This window comes from Glycine max, chromosome 15, assembly GCF_000004515.6.
Source record: "Glycine max cultivar Williams 82 chromosome 15, Glycine_max_v4.0, whole genome shotgun sequence".
Classification (NCBI taxonomy): Eukaryota; Viridiplantae; Streptophyta; class Magnoliopsida; order Fabales; family Fabaceae; genus Glycine; species Glycine max.
Window position 1 is genome coordinate 5666544 of NC_038251.2, and position 21925 is coordinate 5688468.

A 21925-nucleotide genomic window follows, 5' to 3' on the forward strand; every position below is an offset into this window, starting at 1 on the left:
TAATTGGAAGGGAAAAATGGATCAATATTTTGAGCAAATCACAACAAACTACACTCATTTTTCCAGAGGTTAACGCTTATCATACTTGCATCACTTTTCTAAAATCGCATTTTTTTACACCTCCTAAACAGTCATTGTTACTAACGGTCTTAATTATTTTTTAAATGCCCAAATGATCCCTGCCCAAATGAAATGCACCCCTCCAGTTTACTCCACTCGAAAAACACAACAGACCCAATCTTATTTGTGAAATACTTCAGGATTTGCAATTTCGAACAAACACAAGCTAGGGTTTGCGAAATCTTGTTCCCAAACTATTTGCAAAATCAAATAGATTGACGACTTTGCTCTCAAGCTTTGATCGTGCGACACGTGTATATTGTTCAATACCACGTTTTTGTTGATGTTGTTGACCGATAGATATATATATATATATATATATATATATATATATATATATATATATATATATATATATATATATATATATATATATATATATATATATATATATATATATTCAAAGAACAAAAGGGACAACGATTCTTTAGGAATGTTCGTAGAAACAAAAGTCTTTGTATCTTTTTCTTTTCCTAGTAGTAGACTGTACACGCTACATATATCGATAATTTCTTTTCTTATCACGAAATGAGAAGAGGTAATCAGTTTGGTTCTATAGATGCCTGAACTGAAACCAAAAGATAAGAAGCATTTTCTTCTCCAATTGTTAGTGTTGAAAGAATGTGACTTGGCCTAACCGCACCAAGACACTATCTAGATGCAAAGCTAAAATAGACCACTAACTGAAAATGCCCAATTCCTTGCGACTCTTCTCACTTTCCTATAAGGCCATATATATGCAGTTTTAAACCTTACTCTTTTCTTTATTTTGGTTGGGTGGATTTCACTCATTTCAGATTGACGGATCTTTTTTGCACTTTGTAGTTTGTTGTACATGTGCCCTTGATTTGATTCCAAATTCCTATATCATTCTTGATTTAGTTATTATGGTGTTTCTTATGTGAGACAAAGTAAGAAATGAGCCAAATGTCGAGAGAGTACCGACATCCAATGGATTTTGGATTGTGATTCAGTGCTTTGTGTAAGGAGGTTGACCTTCAGTTGAAAGTTTTTTCATATATGCTTTTAGGGTATAATTATTGAGTTTGGGTTATTAAGCTAACATCTTGGTTTAATTTGCCTTACTAGACCCTAAGTCTCCATAAAGGGGTCTAGTACACAAGGCATATGAAACAAAAGCTTTTAACTTCTTGACTCAATCTAATCCTACACCTATTCTTTTACCAATAAGAAGTGCACCATGAAGTATCATCCTCACAAGGGGAGAATACTATTGCTACTTAGTCAAACCACATAGGTCACAAGTTTCTTTCAGACGCCTGAACTAGGAAGCAACACAAGATGCTTGTGTCACCAGAGTCCCAGTTAGAGGTTTTAAGTGTATGTATGAAGTTTCTGATTTTTAGTTTGTCTACATTTTATTAAGATGGGGGCATCAAACATCTTTAATAGCAACTTTATTCTGCTACACAATTTTTGCAGATGCTCGTACGGATATAATTGCTCTTCAATTTTTCTAAACTGTCTGACATTAAATTATTTGCATGGTAGATTCCTTGCATTTAAACAATTAGCTAGGCAAATCTACACCAATTGATAGTGCTTATTATTAATAGAGAAATTTTGTTCTACATGAGGCCTTGGAGAAGGACACCAGTTCCAATATTCAGAGACTATTCCTCCTTGTACAACATTGTTTTCGTGGCATGCAATATAGTTTTCAGAAGGTTTATATCAGTTTTTGGTCTCTTATTATTTTTTTTTATTTTTGATTCTTATAAGTTTATTTTTTAATTTTAGTTTATTTAAAATTTTGATGTTTTAAGTTGACGTTTTTTTAATTTTGATTTTTGTAAGTTTTTTTAATTTTAGTCTTTATACATTTATGTTTTTTCAATTTTAGTTCATTTCAAATTTTAATTTTTATTTATTTATAGTCTCTATAATTTTGTATTTATAAGATTAAAATTAAAAAAAACACAAATTTATAGTAACTAACAATAAATAAAATATCTTATAAGAACCAAAATTAAAAAAAAAACACACTTACACCAACTAAAATTAAAACAATAAATTTACAAAAAAAATTTAAGTTACAATACCTCAAAAATATATTTAAGGCTTTTCTGAATATGATGCCAATTTTCAAGGAATCCGGTGAAAGCTCCATGTTGGTATAGACTTTACAACAGAATTGGCCATCTGTGCACCATGATAATTAAATATTTTCTGGAATATATGGGTGTGTACGTGCCAGTTTTGTCTCTTGTGTTTGTGCGGGTTTGTCATATGACAATCGACAGATATTAACCGATGAAGGTGGATAGGGAAATATTGTAGCTACTTCCCAATATTGAACCACTAAATTGCATATCACTGGTAGGATTTTTTGACATTATAGTGCTTTTCATAAAGGTTTTAAAATAAGTTCACAACAACATTAATGCTTGTGGGGGAAAACATCACCTAAAAAGTGTCTACGAATATAATGCTTTCATGCTCATCCTGAATCTGTTCAACACCACAGCCACCCCAAATCCCATTTTGATGTCATCCTTCCATGCTAACTTTCTAATGTTGCTACTAATTAATAACACAATAAGAGACCAGACTTCCAAGATTTTGAGAACTTTTCCAACACCAAAAAGGTCAGTCATGGGCCACAAAACATGTTTCATATCTAGCACGGTAAATAAATGGTTCAGAACAAAAGGCATCTAGATCAACTGCTGCAAAAGTGCCAAGTTTGGCTGTTTATTGTCTATAACTAAAAGGGGAAATTTTCATTAAGAGGATTTTAGCACTGAGGAAGATATATAATTATTGAGAGTTAAGAGGGAGGGCGAGATGCATTTCTACATGGAAATCATAACTACAGAATATAGATTCTTCAATTAGTTTGTTAAATTAAATGCATGTCAAAATTCTATTTCCCCCACCCCCACCTTAAAACTACTTATTGTTTTGAAGCTTCTTTAGAATCTATTTATTCTTCTCCTTAATATATTAAGCCGTGTTTGAGAGCATAAAATATTTTTAAACTTTCATTTAGTAGATCGATGTTTGAAGCAGTGTGATAAGGTGACTACCTTTGCATTACGGAAGGGTAAAAAGATTATAAAATTTGGGGTAACCTTTGCATTTAAAGGGGAAATGGAAAACTTCGTTTAAGAGTAAGATTTGTTCTCTAGCTGTTTCACTGTTTGTTTACTTGATCAGCCTTTTGTCAATTATATTTATTTCCCCCCTTAAACCTACGAGTAAGTGCATCCACACCCTGACTTGCAATTTTGGAAGGAAATAATATTGAAAGGTAGGTTTATAATTGGTCCTCCACTATTAATAAAATAATCATTCCAATGAATTATAGAACCACTAGCTTGATAGTGCTCAAACGCATGAAGTAGGTTTCATAGACAACGTGGACTTTTAAACAAGCATTAATAGCTTAAAAAAATAAACTATATTTTTTGTCAATTTTAAATTTAAAAATATTCAAAATTCATCCATACAAAACTATTAGTATAATTTTCATTCTCACAAAATTAAAATATATTATTTTTTTTACTCGAAACAAGATTCAAACTCTAAATTCCACAACAAGTTTTTACATTATTTTTTTCACTCAACAAGATTCAAACTCCAAACTTTTATATATATATAAACCGACGTGAAAAGTTATAAAGTAGATTTATATTTAATCCAACCTAAGTTTAGATAAAAAAATAATATATTTTAATTTTGAGAGAATGAAAGTATATTAAAATTTTTATTAAGAATAAATTTTGAAAATTTTTATATTTATAAAAATGAAAAATATATTTTTTTTAAAAATCCCTATTTTCCTTGCATTTTTTTGGGTTTGACATTTTCTAGCGTTTGGGAAAAAAGCTAAGAATTTAATTGAAAAATATAAGTCAGAATTTTAATAATCCAATTATAAATTATTATATAATTAAAAAAATTGTTGATTTTCATAATAATCATGACTCTAAAAAAACATATTTAGGAGATACAATTTCTAATTAATTTTTTTGAAACAATATAGTTTCTAATTAATTAAAAATACAAATATTTATATCATATCACATATTAATTACATTTATTACTTCTCTCATATTATTTATTTATTTTCTTTGAGCGTAGATGGATTGAGATCAACTGTTTCACCGTTGTGTCTCATTTCCTGTTCCACTAATAAAACTTGGATACATCATTTAAAAATTGACCTTTCCTATTTCCTATATTACCCTTGACAGACTCATAACATTGTTTCCCACACAGGAGGTACGTCGTGTCGAGGCTGGAGATGACAAAGCACACTACAGGCAACTCCTCTCAATCAACAAGAACCCCATTAAAGTGCGCTAAGAGAAAGGGGTAGATGCATGTGGTCGTTGTGGTGCTTCAATGGCGTCATATATGCGGTTTCGACGAGGTTAAAGAACAGGTCATACAATGAGCATTAGCCGCAAATCATTCAAGGGTAATATAGGAATTTAAGGGTCAATATGTACAGGTGAATTTTCAAATAATGTGTCAAAATTTATTCGTGGGGGCAGAATGATTAAACAAGTGATCTCAATCCGAGTGCAGACAACCCGATGAGAGTATCCACCAAACATTTGTTGAAAATAATAATGAGGATGGACACCCATATGATAATTCACACTTAAAAGAGATAAAAATTGAGAAGTGAGAAAAAAAAATATAATTATAACAGACTAATATAATATGATAGGAGAAGAAAAAGATATAAAAATAATAAAGGTTAATATTTGTAATGGAGAGATTTTCACATGTCAATCACTCATCACCTTCGATCTATAACAAAATAATAGTCACATGTAACAGCAATAATATATAGTTAATCAGATAACTTCAAACTTTTATACACACACATACTAAAGTGCTATATGTTTTATATTATATGGCGGTAAGATGGAGAGCGGTGGGGAGTAGCTTTTGAACAAAAAATCGTTATCATAATCATAATTTAAGCCAAGTGGGAGCTGCGGAAGTGCTTTTTACAGTATGCCAAAGTCCTTGTATATAGTCAGATCACATAGAGCCACTTTAATTTGTTTATTTAAATGGAGATATCCTTCATTCCTCTTGGATCTCGTAATATGACCTTGATCTTGCATGCATTGCAACGATCCACATAAGACACGGAAAGGTTACCGTGAGTTGGAGCATGAGAAAAATTTGATAAACAACATAAGTTGTTTTGTTATAAAATTCTTAGATTAAATCCATAGCTAATTTTGGACAACGGTTCAGCTGTTTTAATCAAATAGTAGAAAGTGATCCTAAAAAAATTAGTATAAAGTCATTCTATCATTCCTCTTCAAGCATAATTAACATGCATGCATATCAATACAAATGAATGTTAAAAAACATATATTATAAAGAGTATGTTAGAAAATGTGATCTAATCGCTCCTCTTTTAGCTTGACATGTATGCATATATATCAAGAGGGAATTATGAGATGTCAGCAGTGGATAGATGGGCCGAATACTACGTTTTCCAAAGGAAATTGGGGAAATGTAAAGCTCAATCATCGTCTCTAATGTCGCATTTCGTTATTGTATTAATAAAGTTTGAATATTACTTTAGACGGATAATATTCGATCTCTAATTTGGAAAAAAAAGGGATGGCCATCAAGGAGCTGTTTTCTTTAAACCACAAATTCATTAACAGCCTCTATATATAAAGAGCTGTTTTCTTCTCTCACCCGAAGCATTCACACGTTTGTCAGCATCTGCAATAATAAATCATAATTTACAACATAATAATGAAACGTCTAAACTATATCATATCGACCTTAAAACTGGACATTTGAAGCTAGCTAGGATGCAAGTCTCAACTTTGTTGTTCGATCTATAATTTTGTTAGAGGAGAATTCTTGCGCGCAGAGCTAAAGATTTGGTTTTGTATACGAAGATTAGTAATCACGTCCATGCTTAACACTACAACAAAACCTAGCTTTCACAAATATTGATCAAGTTAGTAAAAAAAATAATTAATACTATATATATTGAAAAGTCAAAATAATATTTATTTTTTTTCTTCATGACGCTTGTATTCTGCAACCGAGTGAGCATTAGTGATTTTTATAATATCTGGTATAATTTTTTTTAATCATAATCATAATTAATCAGCAACTATTATTTAACTAGTTGATTAAAAATTAACAACATATGACGAGTTTTTTTTGTAACCAAACCATGACTATTACAAAAAAATTGGTTATATATCTAAAACCGGTTATGTAACTAATTATAGATCTTAAGTTAATAACTAAACATGACACAATAAATAATTGATGCATAAACCGGTGGTATATCCTAAACCGGTTGTATAACCAATTATGGATATACAACTAATTATATAACCGATTTTTCCTAACTGATTATATATAATAGATAAGTAACTTGTTAAAATAATTTTATCACCTAAAAATTCTTTTCTCTATATAAATAAATATATATATATATATATATATATATATATATATATATATACATATTATTTATAACTATTGGGTGACGTCTAATGAAGGGAAGGATTAGGGATAGTTAAATTTCGGAGAAAGAAATTTAGTTTCTTAAAAAATACTTTGGACAAAAGAAAGATGGTGTTTGTAGTTTAGAAAAAAAGAAAGCATTAACTACAGTGTATTACCAGAAGTTGAGGTCCACATGTAAGATTTTGTTTGTATCATATCTTAGTGTTAATTAAAGTACATACTTGATTTAGCTTATATTGAAAAAAATTCCAAAATTTGAAAAAATAAAGAAAATATTTAATTTTAAAGTAAATTGACTATGAGACAAACACTAATTCGGTAGCCATTATTCAATAGCCAATGAAAAATTATGAATTCATTTAGCGGAGGTATTTACATGTGCAGGTGAATAAATGGCTCTCGCTCAAGCCAAAATTCTAATTAACTTTCAGGTGGTGCAGAAAATTCAAGCAAACATTATTATATAGTCCCATGGCATGTTTCCTTTCTCTCACGTGTTCAGGGAGTGCATGCAGTTGCGTTAAGGAAGGGTTGTCAATTTATGAACCAATTAGGGATCGTTACTTAATTGGTATTTGTTGGGTTAGAGGATATATAGGAAATTAACTTTGTAAAGGTGGATACATACCCCTTGCATTGAACCCATATCCTCTTTAATTTCTTTAATTAATGAATATATTCTCTTTTTTGCTGATAAAAATAAAATAAAATGAACCCGAGGATCGTCTACTATGTATATGAATCCCTCCCGTGTTTTGTAAGCAGCTTTTGATGGCTGATAGTTCCGTTTCTTAAGTTGTTCCTGTTTCCGTTTCTTAAGCATCTTTTGTTTTTGAAGCTCTTAATTTGAACTCATTAAACTTAATTTTCATTATATTAGTGTTCAAGTTCTCTAATTTTAATGTTTTTTTTTTTAATTCCAATCAATTTAAAATCTTGAATAACCTAAATTCAAATTTTCATAATTTTATAAAAATAAAGTGATGTATTTTTTTTTATAAGTTGGCAGTTTTATTTTATTAAATTCAAATAAATTAAAACTAAATATTTTTTAATACTGAACTATCTTATAACGTTCTTACTTCTTAAAGATAAAAGGATCAGACAAATCGTAAAAAGAGATCTTGTTTAATCTCTTTGAAGATGATAAAAAAATATATATACTCATGCATAAGAGTAGAGAAGACGTCAATCAAACAATTCAATTTTGAAGATGTTGATTATTTGCGAGAGATGAGAGACTCATGTTTTTAGCCTTTTGTGATTGAGATTTGAGAACGATCCAAAGTATTTCCAAAATATTTCCTCTTTCCATGGTGATTTTTCCTTTGTGATTGACTTGTACAATTTGTCTTTTTTTTTATTTCATAATTCAATTTTGTATTATTTTTGGACACTTTTGTACATAGAAAATCTCCCACCCATCGTTTACGGCATTCAGTTGGCAGTTTGTGGATTTCTCTCTCTCTCTCTCTCTCTCTCTCTCTCTCTCTCTCTCTCTATATATATATATATATATATATATATATATATATATATATGTGTGTGTGTGTGGTTCTTAATATATATTACCAGATCGTCAAAACTCAAGCGCACGCAATTCTTCTATTCTAACTGTTGTGTAATATATAGTAAAGGAACACATACAGGAGAAAACATATATAATACAGATTTCAGAATGGCTATGGTAAAAAAATTATGGGACAATGTATGGTGGAAGCATTTTGTTCTGATGTTTCAAGATATTCTTCACAACCTAATTACCGTTTCTGCATTAAGAGGCAGAAAACAGTTTCCTTGCTCCCCACTTTCTCGGAGCTGAAGACGATGTTGCAACTACCTGCCCCTTATTCACAACCATCCTTTATCAAATTAGATGAGTCTTCCAAGAGAGACCTTGCCTTGAATCCGATCGATGAGTATGACCATAACGGGAACTGTAACTATCAAGATCAATAGTGAGATTACTGATCATGAGGAGATGGTGGCCATGATGCTTCAACACTTAAGATACTTTCAACAATGACGAATAATTGTCATGCAGCTAGTTAGCACAGAAATTGACCCAAGTAAGCACTATTAGTTAATTTGTGTGCACTTTCTTATGTTTTTAAATATTTATTAGTATATGACTTATTTGAGTGCCCTATGAAATTGTAGGAACCATGGAGCCAAAACTGAGCAACCCAGTTGCATTGAACTGGTTGAAACACTTTAATGTGGGGGATGAGAGGTCCACATACAAAGTAGAGTTTGAGATAGATTCAGATTTGGGGTTCTCGGGAGCTATTACTGTGACAAACAAATACGACAAAGAGATCTTTTTGGAAGGCTTTTCCATTGAAGGTGCATGTTGTGGATATTGCCTGCAATTCTTGGATTCAACCCTGAAGGTTCATCCAGAGGAGAGAATTTTCTTCAGTAACAAGGTAATATTTTATTACATGAAAAATTATTGCATGGTCTGATGAAACTAGTTCATGTTAATATTTTCAACTAATTTCTATGTTTCACTTAATCAAGACAGGCGGTGAAACATAAAGCAAAAATCCAGAGAAACTTTTTTTCTTTAAAAAAAAGTGATATGCTTTTTTTTATAAAAAAAAAAAAAAAACTAACAACAAATGTTGATAAACCTAAAGTTCAAATTTGAATTGTTTTATCTTTAAGCCGGCCTTTATGCAACACGCACCATCTTGTATTTGACCCGACTAGGTACTTTGAAATCTATTGCCATCGAGCTGAGTCTTCCAGAATCCAAACAGGTCCTTACCCCTCCATTGGATGCCACCTCTCATTGGTTGTAGCAAATTGCCAAAGCACATGTTTGCTTCAATGACGCTGGTGTTCACCAACTTGTCCATCATTGGTACGCAATTCAACAAACAACCCTTTAACTATTAATTATCCAATTCATTATAGTTACCTAACATGGAATTTGATGTTTGTTAAACAGGTTGAGAATCCACGCTTGCATGGAGCCATTCATCATAGCTGCTCATCGCCATCTAAGTGTTATGCACCCGGTTTTCAAACTCCTAAAGCCTCATTTGAAACACACATTGCAAATAAATGCATTGGCTCTCATCAACGAAGGAGGCATCATTGAGTCTGATTTTTCTGCCGGCAAACACAGCACTGAAATAATCTCAGCTGCTTACAAAGATTGGTGGCGTTTTGACATGGAAGCCATTCTTGCTGATCTCATCAGAAGGTTCGTCTACTTGGACACATACATGAATCATGTCATTCTTGTAGTGGAGATACAGCAACTCACTATCACACGAGAAGAATTATTTGTACATTTTTCTCTCTTAAAATAACTTACAATTATAAACTTAGGATCTCATTATCTTGTTCCAATCATTATGCAGGGGACTAGCAGAACCAGACCCAACACAACCCTATGGACTAAGACTACTCATTGAAGACTACCCTTATGCAAATGATGGACTTCTTTGTATGGTTTGCTTTGGAGAACTTGGTTAGGACTTACGTGAACTACTATTACCGTGATGGGAACATGGTTCGGTCAGACAGTGAGCTTCAAGCATGGTATAGTGAGGTCATCAATGTGGGCCATGCTGATCATGCAAATGTGAGTTGGTGGCCCACACTCTCCACTCCCAATGATCACACTCATATGGGTTGCTTCGGTTCAGCATTCAGCGGTGAATTTTGGGCAATAACCTCTTGGTGGGTATGTCCCAATGCGTTCCCCACACATGAAGAAGTTGTTGCCCAAAGAGGAGGATTCAGAATACAAAGATTTTTTGGAGGACCCAGAAGGATACTTGTTGTCTTGCTTGCCAAATTTGTTGGAAACCACCAAGTTTCTAGCTGTAGTTAACATACTTTCTCAGCATTCGCCGGATGAAGAGTGCATAGGGCAGAGGAAGGACTTGTCAGATTGGACTGGTGACACAGAAATCATACAGGCATTTTATGAGTTTTCCATGGATATAAAGATAATAGAAAAGGAGATTGACAAGAGAAATAAAGACCCAACACGTAGAAATAGATGTGGTGCTGGAATTCCACCATATGAGTCGCTAATAGCCTCCTCTGGTCCTGGAGTTACAGGTAGAGGGGTGCCGAATAGCATAAGTATATAGAAGTCATGTAAGTTGAAAAATTTGTTGTATAAAATTTATCTATTAATAGCATTATCCATAGACAAAATGAAGTTGCAAAAGTATGTACTTTTGTAGCAGAGATAATGGAATAAACAAAGACTGAATACTATTTTGAGTAATATTTTTCCATTAATTGAGCATTTACACAGTTTGTGGCACCTCTAAACATGGAACCAAATGTGATGTCTAAATTCTACTGTGAAAGAATGCTAGCAATATTGTATGATGCTCTTTCTTATACAATACAATTTGTTAAAATTATTTATAAATCCATTAAATTGAAAGTTAGATCCATTGAATAAGAAGTGAGACCCATCTCATTTAACAAGTATCACACAAAATTCAATCAATAATCATGATTATTAGACTGTATTACTGACATTTCTCATTCTATAAGTTGCTCATAGCCAGTTTGGTCCTGGTGTTACTTACAGAGGCCGGGGTGCCTGATAATAGATGTTTAATGGGAACAGAAATGACCATTGAGAAAGAAAAAAAACTATGCCCTTCTGAGGATATACCAAAGTACAGTAGTAGTCCCTTTCGACTGAGGTTTACAACAACATCTCTTTTTTAATCAATACCCACCTAAAATGACATCTTGAATTCTAGAATGACAGCCATATTCACTTACAACTCTTCAAAACTAAATATGCTTATTAATAAAATTCCCATTAGATCTATTAAAAGAGGGGGGGAAATGTTATATATGATACAATGAGAAACTTCAACTTATATAATAGTACTAAAAAGATTTCATTTCGATTGCAAAATGACACTTATGCATCACATTAGAAATCATTGGCTAATCCTAACTAAATATAGATGGAACGCCACAAGTATAATAGAAAAATGAGGGGAGAAGTGAGAAACAAATGCACCGTCCACATGTGATAGCATTAACAATGTTGAAGTATGTGAAATATGGATTCTGCCATATACATTGCCTTCCAGCAACCAAGCATGTCAAAATTAACATCCTACATGGGAACACAGGGTGGAAAACACAAATTATGTGCTAGTAACACGGATTGTATGATCTTACCTAAAGTACAAATTTACATTCAAACATATATATGCATATAAAATAACATGTGAAAAATAACCTTTAAATCACTACAAACATTTTATTAACCTTTGTTTGAAAATGCATGGAGATCCCACCTAAAATACAAATTTACATCCAAACACACACACACACACACTGTGTGTGTGTATATAAAATAACAGATGTGAAAAATAACCTTTAAATCACTACCAAGTACCAACATGGTCATACAGTTAACCTAGTTTGAAAAACGCATAAGGTGGTCACCTACAATTCTCAAGTCACAATCACAAATTAAGCTAAAGTTACAAATTAACAACTCCGAATATAAAAGATAGTTTTTGACGGCACATAAAACTAAAACGCTAAAAGAAAGCAGCGCAACTCTATATATATAGCAAATCTTTCAAGGCATTATCAGTATCACCATAATCATCATATTCAGATGATCTTCATCTCCATCTCTGTGCCCAAATCCAAGTTGTTTATATTTAAATATTTGATGTTAAAATGAACATCCATCATAATCAACAATCTAACCATCAACAGATGAAAGATCCAGGTTATACTCAATAGCTTTTCTAGCATATGACAGCAATGTTAAATAAACCCACTTGATGATATCTTCAAATTTGCACAGCAGCAAAACAGAGGAATATAAATGTCAAAGTAGAGAGCAAATAACAGAGAAGTGGAAGTGGAGAGCAAAACCAGAACAGCAAGACAGAATATGAAAAATTGATACCACGAACTTGAATTCAAGAACAAAGAATAAGAGAGGCACTCCTTGCAACAAAGTTTTGGGGTTTTGGGCTTTGAGAGACAACAAAGAAAAGAGCTTGACAGACTTTTTTTTTTTATCAGCAAGAGCTTGACAGACTGAAAGACAAGAAATTGAAAGGATTCAGGTTGAGAGAGTTGGAATGAGTGAGAGGACAATAACACTCATATTAGGTCAAAAACAACTCACTTGGGGTTGTGTGTCGTAATCGAAGGTCACCTAATTAATCAATTGGTGCCACAGTTGCCTAACTCATGAAAGATCACTGTTTCCAGAGATTTTACAAGATTACCCAGAGATCCCCATATAATCCCTCCAGAATATAATGTTCAGCGTGAACAGGATTACAAAGGGAGCATGAAAATCATACAGAATCATCCCATCTCATGAGTAACCATGCAGGCTGACAACCTAGCAATAAGACTATGAACTTAAGTGTAAGTATAAAGGAACATGGTGGCAATTATCAGAGACACAAATCTATGCAATAACAGTATAAGTATATCAGGATCACTCTACTCTATTCTGTCTTAGGATTTGGTTTGGATATTAAATTATAAAGGGTGTACTAAAATGGAAGTAAAAGAATGGAGAAACCTAATAGCAGCTTACAATCACCACACATTGATTATCCTTTGGCAAAAAAACAAATTTAAGGCATCATGTCAAGTGCCGCATGTTTTCTACTTTAACTATGTTGATTGCTACAAATGCACCATGGACCAACTGATGTAGAACGTTTCTAGCATTTTCAAAATTGTATTTTGATAATTTGAACTCTAGGTTCAGTCTTTTAGTTAGATGGAAGCAAGTTTTAACTAAAAATACACAAGAAACAATTTAGTTCACTTATCCTCAAACAAGTAATACTCCTTTTTATTTCATTTCATCCACAAAGAACAGAAATCTCTATCTATTGGCAGGGCATAAGCTTAGTTTCATCAGCGGTGCCAGTTAAAACACTTCATCGATCAGTTGCCTCCAAATGAAGTTTCTCAACATACATACTCAAATGGCTTCGTTCAGATCTACACATCAACTGCACTTTACAAATGGCAGCATCAGCTAAGTCCACAGAGTTTGTAAATTCTAAGCATTGATATGAAAAGAGGATTCTCAGAATTAAATGAAAACAATACACTGATTTGAAAGATGCACCATTAGTTTCTGTGATCCCAAACTCTTTAATGTTAACAAACAAATAAAACATCCTGCTGTTGTTAACCGCAACCCACAAACACAACAACTCAAGTAACATGCACACTTTCGGATCATTTTCCCAGTTTATAACAATCCTCAAACTTGACACACTGACTACAACACTCAATGTCACTCTGCTAAACTTCAGCTCAAAACTAGTGAGAAAACTACCTCAAAGTTTGATTTTGGAAGATTAATGTATCAACGAACTGTAGTTAAAAACGTACGCATAATCTGGTAACAATAATGACCATTTTCTGTAATTGAAGCAGGGGAAGGCAAAATTCACAACTTTATAACGTATCTCTAAACACAGGTGAGATCCGATTTTTACAAGGTAAATCCAAAGCTGGAAACATAAATTAAATAAAAGAAGAAGAAGAAGAAAGAGGGAAGCTAATCATACTTCTCCCTCCAAGAGTAAACAAGGAAGAAAACCCACGAAAGGGCCAAGAGAAAATCGCCAACAGTCTGGCGGAGCCAATCCAAGGCGAGATCCTCGACCTTGCGTTCGAAGTAGACCCTCCACATGGCCATGAAGAGGTGGAGAAGCGTGCAACCCTTGGCGAAGAAGACCTGAAAGTCACGATCTTTAACAAACGACACCATGAAGAGGAGGAAGCCAATGGCGACGAGGAGCAAGCCGGAGAAGGAATCGGAGGTCTTGATGAGAAGCTGGTCGTGCGGCGTGGATCCCAAGAGCTTGGTGGCGGCCTGCACACCGTGGCCGAAGGTGTAGACCTCCTTCATGTAGAACATCATCAGGGCCCCACATGTCATTGCTATCACCGAGTGCAGGATGCAGATCACCATAAATGCCGACGATGCCATTCTCCTTCTCATTTCATCTCTAAAACCCTAATAACCCCATCATCTTGCCTTCTGCTTTCTGGATACACAAAACAAAAACCACCCCATCCTAAAATAATCTTGTTTCTAATTAAAACTATTAAATTATTAAGATTCCATAACTATGACGTAAGTGAGGGCCATGCTAAGATAAGGATCCCGTGGGACCCCCCCTCTCTTACTCCTTTGTCAAGCCAGGATACACTCGTGCCACGTTTCTTTCAATTGGAAGGCCACATGAAGTAAATCAAAATAGAATTATAAATTAGTATATCAAAAAATACTCATTTTTAAGATAGATTTCATATTACTTCTTTAATATGATGTATAAATATCACATTCATCCTATAATTTCACTCAAACTTTAAGATTTTTCTAAACTTTTATTATTTTCTTTCTTTTTGGCTAGTTGTTTATTTTCTTTCTTCCATCACACAATTATTTCTCTCTTAATTGAAGGCAATACAAACATTTATGTAAAACACTTCATAATTTTCTTTGAACATATTGCTCAAACCCAAGAGAGTCATTTGAGGTAGCTGGAAAAAAAATTAAACAAAAATATTTAACAAGAATAGATGATTAAAAAATACTCAATGTATAAGGTTGGTTGGGATCAGACACTAAGCTCAATGAGACTCAAAATACATTTTTATTTTATTTCCTTAATTAGGTAGTAGCTAATGACACGTTTACTAAAATGGATTTCAATGTCAGGTTCAATAGAGGAACCAAGGGGGAAACAATGGTACATTGAGAAACTTTTTCTTATTAAAGAGTAAGAGTGGGTCGTGAATATATTTTTCAGGGAGTACAATTGAGAGCGACTACACTTTAACCTATAGCAATGGAACAACAGAGTGGGTTGCCACATTTGAGGAATTTGGTCGCAAGTGACAACCCTGATGTCATGATAATTATGGAGGATTTTTTACTCTATATACAACAAAAAATAATAACGATGAACGAATTGCACAGAGTAAAAAGAATGATTTGTGTAGGTGGAATGCCAAAACCGAAATGATCAATCATATAATCACACAAACAAAACTGTATAATTTGCTTCCATGTTTATATCCCTGCCTCCGGCCACAACTTTGCGGTGGCGCCTAGAACCTGGTCTTCGATCTCTTCCGCGCCTTCCAGGACCTCTCCTAACAACCTTTTCCGGCAAAGTTTCAACAGGAGGTGGAGGACTGAGAGCAACATCCACTGGAGCAGCCAGGCGCTCCAATATATCCCTATGGTATTTCTGTATGCAACCAAAAAATATTTAGTGTGCATGACCATGAAATCACAAAATGTCATATATAGTAACTTTGTTGGTTATTACAATAATTATCTTAAAAGTCATATTATCCAATTTCTGTTGATAGGTAGTATAAAATATTTTTACACTAATAGCACCTAGAATTTAAAGTATTTCAAATTTTCGTAAAGAAATTAGTGAATACAATATATGTTGAGTAAAGAGTCGATACATTGACTTAATAAGAAGATTTTATATTATTACCTAGAATTTAAAGTATTTCAAATTTTGGTGAAGAAATTAGTGAATACAATATATCTTGAGTAAAGAGTCGATACATTGACTTAATAAGAAGATTTTATGTTATTTGTCACGTGTAATAAATTTCTTGACTTTTATAATAATTACTTTAAAGGTCATACTATAATTTTTTGATTGGTTGACAATGTAAAAATGTAAAAAAAAGATCTATCGACATATGATGTTACAAATCAGTTATATTGTATTGTATGAAGCTAGAAATTAAACAAGAAGCCTCTGGTGTGAGATCATTTTACACAAACGAAATAAAATATTTACCTGAACTACAAAGTTGCGTCTTTCACAATCCAAGAACATGAGAAAATGAAAATCCACCCTGGACAAAAGTTTATCCCTGACAGTTGAGAAACTAATCTGGTCCCTAGAAGTGAATCGGTCAACTTCATTGAACCAAAGACATGTAAAAAGATTGCTGATGGGAACATGCTCTCGTACTATTACACACCCTTCAGGAACATCTGCAAGTTAGCCATCAAGGTTGAGAAAAGAACCAGAACCAGTTGCATCTCATCTAACAAGGAAACGCAAAGTTTAGCTTACCACTAATAAGAGGAAGTTTGGCCTCTGTATATGGAGTCAGTCCCTCATTCTTGTAAAAGTCGATCTGAAAGTCAATAGAGGCATTACCATACTTTCCAGCAGCTTTATTTGCTTCGGCCTCAACAAATACATCAAAGCGTCTATAATGTTTAGATATTGCAAAAGTTGCATTCTTCCTCCACAAAAACCTAAATAAGGATGAGAGCAATTAATGTGCCGAAACATGTATTCTATCAAGAAAATCCAACATAAACCTAGTACAAAGTCGGCATAGGTATGATTATGTGTCGCTTAATAAATTATATTCAGGGATATACCCCAAAAGGCATATATGAAAATACAATAAAAACTCAACCTTGATTTTCGTGCAAGATACATTATATATGGTCTATAGCCACCCAACCAAGATGGAAAACAAGACTTGGCATAGAACAGGAGGAAGAGAAGGATCTAAAGAGGAAATGGTAAAACCAACATATAGAGCAGTGGACAGAAGAAGCTGCTAATTATAAAATTTTAGTTTCCAAATAATAGTTTTATACACTAAAGTAGGCAATTGCCAAGATTCTAGTACTTCAAACCAGAAACAATGAAGCTATAATCCTATAAAAAAATGTCCTAGTGGTAAGCTCTACAAGGTGACAACTGAAAACTCTATTTATGCTAGCTCCTGATGAGTACTAATGTTGATGAAATAGCAATTTGAAGAAATGCCTATGTTGCATGGAGACAATTTATTATCCTAATTCATAATAAGAGCAAGCGGAGATGAAGATCTCTGATCTAATCTTATACACGGAACTGTTTTGATTTACACAGCATGTCTTGGGCATGTACTCTGTGTGAGCATAGCTTTGTTAGCCCAGATGGGAATTTCTAGATTGAGCAATCTAAATGGTATTTTAGGAGCTGGAAGTTAAGGAAGACAGTAAATGACTCAGACGTGGTTTATTAGGAGCTCAATAGAGCTACTGTTCCTTTATGGAGGATAAATTTGAACCAGGACCAGAATAGGGTTTATTAAGTTTCAGATTTAAGTTATTCTCACTTTTCATTGCTATGCCCTTTAAAGACTAACTACTCGTATTTAATCCACTGAAATAGGTAATAGAGGCAGTTCCACATCTTGAGTTTTAGCAACCATATTAAATGCAACAAACTCTATTGTAAGACTAGTTATAAGTTTTCTTCATTAGAACTCATACTGACATTCACCACAACATCTCAATTAAAGACAAATATAGACGCCTTTGGTAGTTTAGAAAGAATAAGATGCCATCTTGTGTGGGAAGAAAATCACATAGTCGGACTTCCAGAATTTTCAATGCCATGTTATGACAGAAAGAACCTGAAAGATAAGTTAAGGGCAACAACTACACGGGACAATATCATGCAATTGTGACACTGAATAAAAAATTCACAAATAACCGTTCTTGGTAAAACCAAGAAACATACTACTGGCATATATCAAGCCTCACAACTCCTAGTGCATCTGTAGTTGTAAGCAGTACCATTAAGGTGGAAATAAAATCATTGAGTCAATTCTGCACAGACAGTATACTGTATCTATCGCAACAAGAATTAGAAAGGTGAATCCATATCAGACGATGTACAGATGTAGGACTGAAATGCTACTTTCACGGGTAAAATGAATCAGTATATAGTATTAAAGAGCAATACTGAGATATACCTTTCAAGGATTTGATATGGATCAACAACAAGCTCAAGCTTTCCATCAAGCCATATAGAATAGCGGGCATTTGGAACCATTCTATGCAACAGAAGCTTAGGAATCTGCAGAAAAGGTAACTTACGTTACAATTACATTAAAGTACTACTTTATGAGCAAGAAAATACAACAGTTTCTGAATGAGATATTTTTGTTATTTTCAATTCAAACCAAAAGGCAAAATTATATTTGAATGAAAAGAAAAGCAATAATCAGATCATAAAGAAAAACATAATTATTTGAAGCTTCAGCAACAAATATGAGTATACGACTAACAACCAACATGCTAATTTCTTGATGGTGCTTGCTGACATATAACTCTCACCTTCCCTGTGCGTCTTGCATCTGTATAAGGAAGATTATGAGCAACAATAATTCTCCACAATCCAATCTTCTTGCTGGTTCCCAGCCTGCCAGAACTCCTCAAATATTTCTCTGTTTCTTCATCTACAAACATAAGGAAGCATACTGTCTCCTTTGAATAATCACTTATATTTGTTGGCTCATTTATCTCGTCAAAATTTCCTGAACAACAGATATAATTCATCAGCAACATGCCAAATTAAACATCTAAGTGAAAGCAAAAACCACAAATACAAACCAAATATGGCTGATGCAACAACTACACCATGACACTGCTCCATTTCAAGGAGATCATCTTCATCCATGTCAAATCCTGTGTTGCGGCCAGGTTTAGTTCCTCTAACAAATCTGAATGATGTACACATGCATCATTGTAGATGCAGCATGGACAGATGTAAGTAAAAGGATAGGAGAAATACCGTTATTACTGAAACAAACAAATTATAACCACAAACAACCTTCTTCAGTACTCATAGATATACAGAAGGGAAACATCCAACAAATCACGAAACATACCCACAGTGCACACTCATTGACTCCCGTATATCAAAAGATTCATTTCTCTGCCTCAAAGTAGGAAATCCACCAAAGTCCGAACCACCAAATTCACCATCCCTGATAAGAGTTTCTTCATAGATAAATGTTAAGTTCTTAAGTACTGGAGAAGGTGACGGAAACTTTGGCACAAGTGCAATGGCTTCATCCATGGGAAGGTAACATACCGGGCATGCTGAAACACAAACAAGCCAAAATGTTCAGGATCATACCACTAACACTAAGTAACCTAAAATATTCATATGCCTTCTATATCCTCATAAATTATCCTAGCTCAAGAAACATCCTCATAAAATTACCTAACAAAAGATATTTGCAGAAACAATATAGTAAAACAAGATCTTACGCCGTGGCCCAGTTCGCTTTTTATCTGCTGGTGGAGGAGGAAGTGTGAAACTATTACAGGGATGACCAGAAGGAAGAGTGTAACCCAGAAAATAGCTCGGGGGAGGAGGAGGTAGTACTGAAATTGTAGTGAAGCCCATGATATTAGCTCTAGCGATCAAAGATGGAGAATCACCTATAGACATATTGCCATTAACACTAGTGTTATGCACACTGTTTCCCTCCTGTGAATCTTCACCTGAAAGCAAACCATATCACTAAAATTAAAGCTGAAATCATGAGAATCACAAAACATGCTTTCTTCATCCACCTTCAGCAAGACACATGGCATGCATTCCTATAACCAATCAATCAAATTCAAACCAATGTTTGATATTCCCCATGCAACATGATAAAGTAACAGAATCCACCACACAAGCCAGCAACACAATTACATTAATAATTGAAACAAAATAGTTAGATATCAAATGAAGTAGAAAAAGTGTGAGAAATTGAGGAACCTTTTCCAACGTACAAAACCCAGATGAAAACAGCAGCGGAGATGGTAAAGAGAAAGAGCATTCCGACCTTCTTTCTGCCAGTAAACTTGAAGATCCAATGGAAGAACCTGTCTTTCTCCTTCAGCGTCTTGGGGGGTTTGCGTGCTGATTGAATAAGCGACACACCATTGTTCTGTAGCTGCAGCTGCTGCTTCTCCAAAGACCCATAACTCCCAGAACGAATACCCAATGACCCACCACTCATCTTATTATTTCTAAGCTCTCACGCCCCTTTCATTGCCCTCTCATCAAAACGTCCCTCATTTCAATAAAATTGCACTTCAGCAATGCCAATCCCACTTCCAACTCACCAAACCAATTCTCGAACTTTTCTATCAGTGAGTGTTTGAACAGCAACGAAAAACGAAGTAGCAGGAGCAGGGCGAAATCAAATCGAACTCGTGCATTTAGAAAAGCCAACAGAAACTCAATTGTGCGGCACTGAAACGAAAACTGGGTCCCTAGAAAAAAAAAAAAACCCTTTCTTCGAAACAGGGGATGAATCTAAGTTTTTTTTTATTCCTCTAATTCACCCGGTAGGGTTTTTAGCAGAGACAATCTGCGTTTTCTGAAATCTGAGACTTGGAAGAAATCTGGGATAAAAAATTTCAAGTGATATTTATACGTAAATTTTTAATATTTATTGCCGCTGGTTCTGAAAAGTGACGATCCCGTAGTAGAAACATTAATGGAATATTTACAGGTGGGGAAAATATGTTTAAAAGTGTGGAAATTTGTTATGGTCTGTTTTAGGTAAATAACCAATTTTGTGGTACTTTACACTTGGCGTCTATTTAGTTCATGTAATATGAAAATAATCAATTTAGTGTAGTTTAAATATCAGTTCAATATGAGGTGCATGAATTTCAAACTAAATCTAATGGTCCACAAATTCAATTTTGCAAAAGAAAGAATTTGAAAGCTTTTGTAAACTTCATTTTGCTCCAAACTCAGTTTGCAACTAAAAAAATAAAGATGTACTTAGTTCTCAATCTTTGTAAATGTATCGATAGTTTTATATGTTTTTATTAATGTTTTTGTCAACGTGACACGTAAAAAATAACATGACAAATCTACATTGTGAAAATAAAAGTCACATGTTAAGTTTGATATATACAAACCAAATTGTCAATCTTTTATTAAGGCACCAAAAAAAATAATCATTTATTAATCCTCTTCCTTTTTACCTTTTGTGAGAGGGGCTAAGTTATGAGTGTTACCTTTATTCTTCTCCTTCTCATCTTTGCTTCATTGGTGGTCGTGACAATGTGACGACCCATGGTGGCGTTTGATTTGTGACCTTCATTTTTGTTTGATTTCTCCTTTTGCATTGGAGATTGATCGGATGAATGTTTGGAGTATCCATTACTTGTGTAAGGATTGTAGTGGATATAGTCAATTTTGAAAGGTATTTATGTGATATCAAGAATAGGTTTTGAGAATGATTTAACTTCCTTTGATAATGAAAATGATGTGTTAACTATGTATATTGAACAAAAATTACACTTTAATGGTACATGCTGCAAAATAAAATATTATTAGGAAATTAGGAAGAAGAGAGTTCTTCTCAAAATAGTCTTATCTTTTGTAAATTTTTAAATCAAAATAATAAAAATAATGACATTTTAGTTCAAAACAATGTTGATTTGCCACAC

At 33.6% G+C, this 21925-nt stretch overlaps 2 protein-coding genes and 1 pseudogene across 4 annotated transcripts; 1 reads left to right on the forward strand and 2 right to left on the reverse strand.

Moving 5' to 3' along the window:
- Positions 1-8780: 8780 nt before the first annotated feature.
- On the forward strand, positions 8781-10985 carry LOC100813331 (lipoxygenase 4, chloroplastic-like; annotated as a pseudogene).
- A 107-nt stretch (positions 10986-11092) lies between these two features.
- On the reverse strand, positions 11093-14723 carry LOC100527898 (uncharacterized). Of its 3 annotated transcripts, none has more exons than XM_003545926.4 (2): positions 14187-14723; positions 11093-11731 (listed from the first exon to the last, which is right to left on the reverse strand). In XM_003545926.4, the coding sequence occupies exons 1-2, from the start codon at positions 14621-14623 to the stop codon at positions 11563-11565; spliced, it is 606 nt and encodes a 201-aa protein (XP_003545974.2). In that variant the 5' UTR covers positions 14624-14723; the 3' UTR covers positions 11093-11562. The 3 variants fall into 3 exon arrangements, with proteins under 3 accessions (XP_003545974.2, XP_040865858.1, XP_040865857.1); XM_041009924.1 differs by lacking the exon at positions 11093-11731 and adding an exon at positions 13430-13619; XM_041009923.1 differs by lacking the exon at positions 11093-11731 and adding an exon at positions 13430-13624.
- An 886-nt stretch (positions 14724-15609) lies between these two features.
- On the reverse strand, positions 15610-20912 carry LOC100792761 (probable hexosyltransferase MUCI70). The gene is made up of 9 exons (XM_003545932.5): positions 20232-20912; positions 19733-19969; positions 19348-19561; positions 19070-19179; positions 18794-18993; positions 18430-18533; positions 16740-16927; positions 16458-16657; positions 15610-15881 (listed from the first exon to the last, which is right to left on the reverse strand). The coding sequence occupies exons 1-9, from the start codon at positions 20473-20475 to the stop codon at positions 15666-15668; spliced, it is 1713 nt and encodes a 570-aa protein (XP_003545980.1). The 5' UTR covers positions 20476-20912; the 3' UTR covers positions 15610-15665.
- Positions 20913-21925: the final 1013 nt, after the last annotated feature.

Excerpts from the sequence above, each read along its gene's own strand:
- LOC100527898 (XM_003545926.4), bottom strand. The coding sequence starts at position 14,623 with ATGAGAAGGAGAATGGCATCGTCGGCATTTATGGTGATCTGCATCCTG. Across the intron at positions 11,732-14,186 it reads GTTTACTCTTGGAGGGAGAA|GATGTTAATTTTGACATGCT; the intron begins GTATGATTAGCT and ends GTTCCCATGTAG.
- LOC100792761 (XM_003545932.5), bottom strand. The coding sequence starts at position 20,475 with ATGAGTGGTGGGTCATTGGGTATTCGTTCTGGGAGTTATGGGTCTTTG. Across the intron at positions 18,534-18,793 it reads ATGCAAGACGCACAGGGAAG|ATTCCTAAGCTTCTGTTGCA; the intron begins GTGAGAGTTATA and ends CCTTTTCTGCAG. Across the intron at positions 16,928-18,429 it reads CCATATCAAATCCTTGAAAG|GTTTTTGTGGAGGAAGAATG; the intron begins GTATATCTCAGT and ends ATCCTTATTTAG.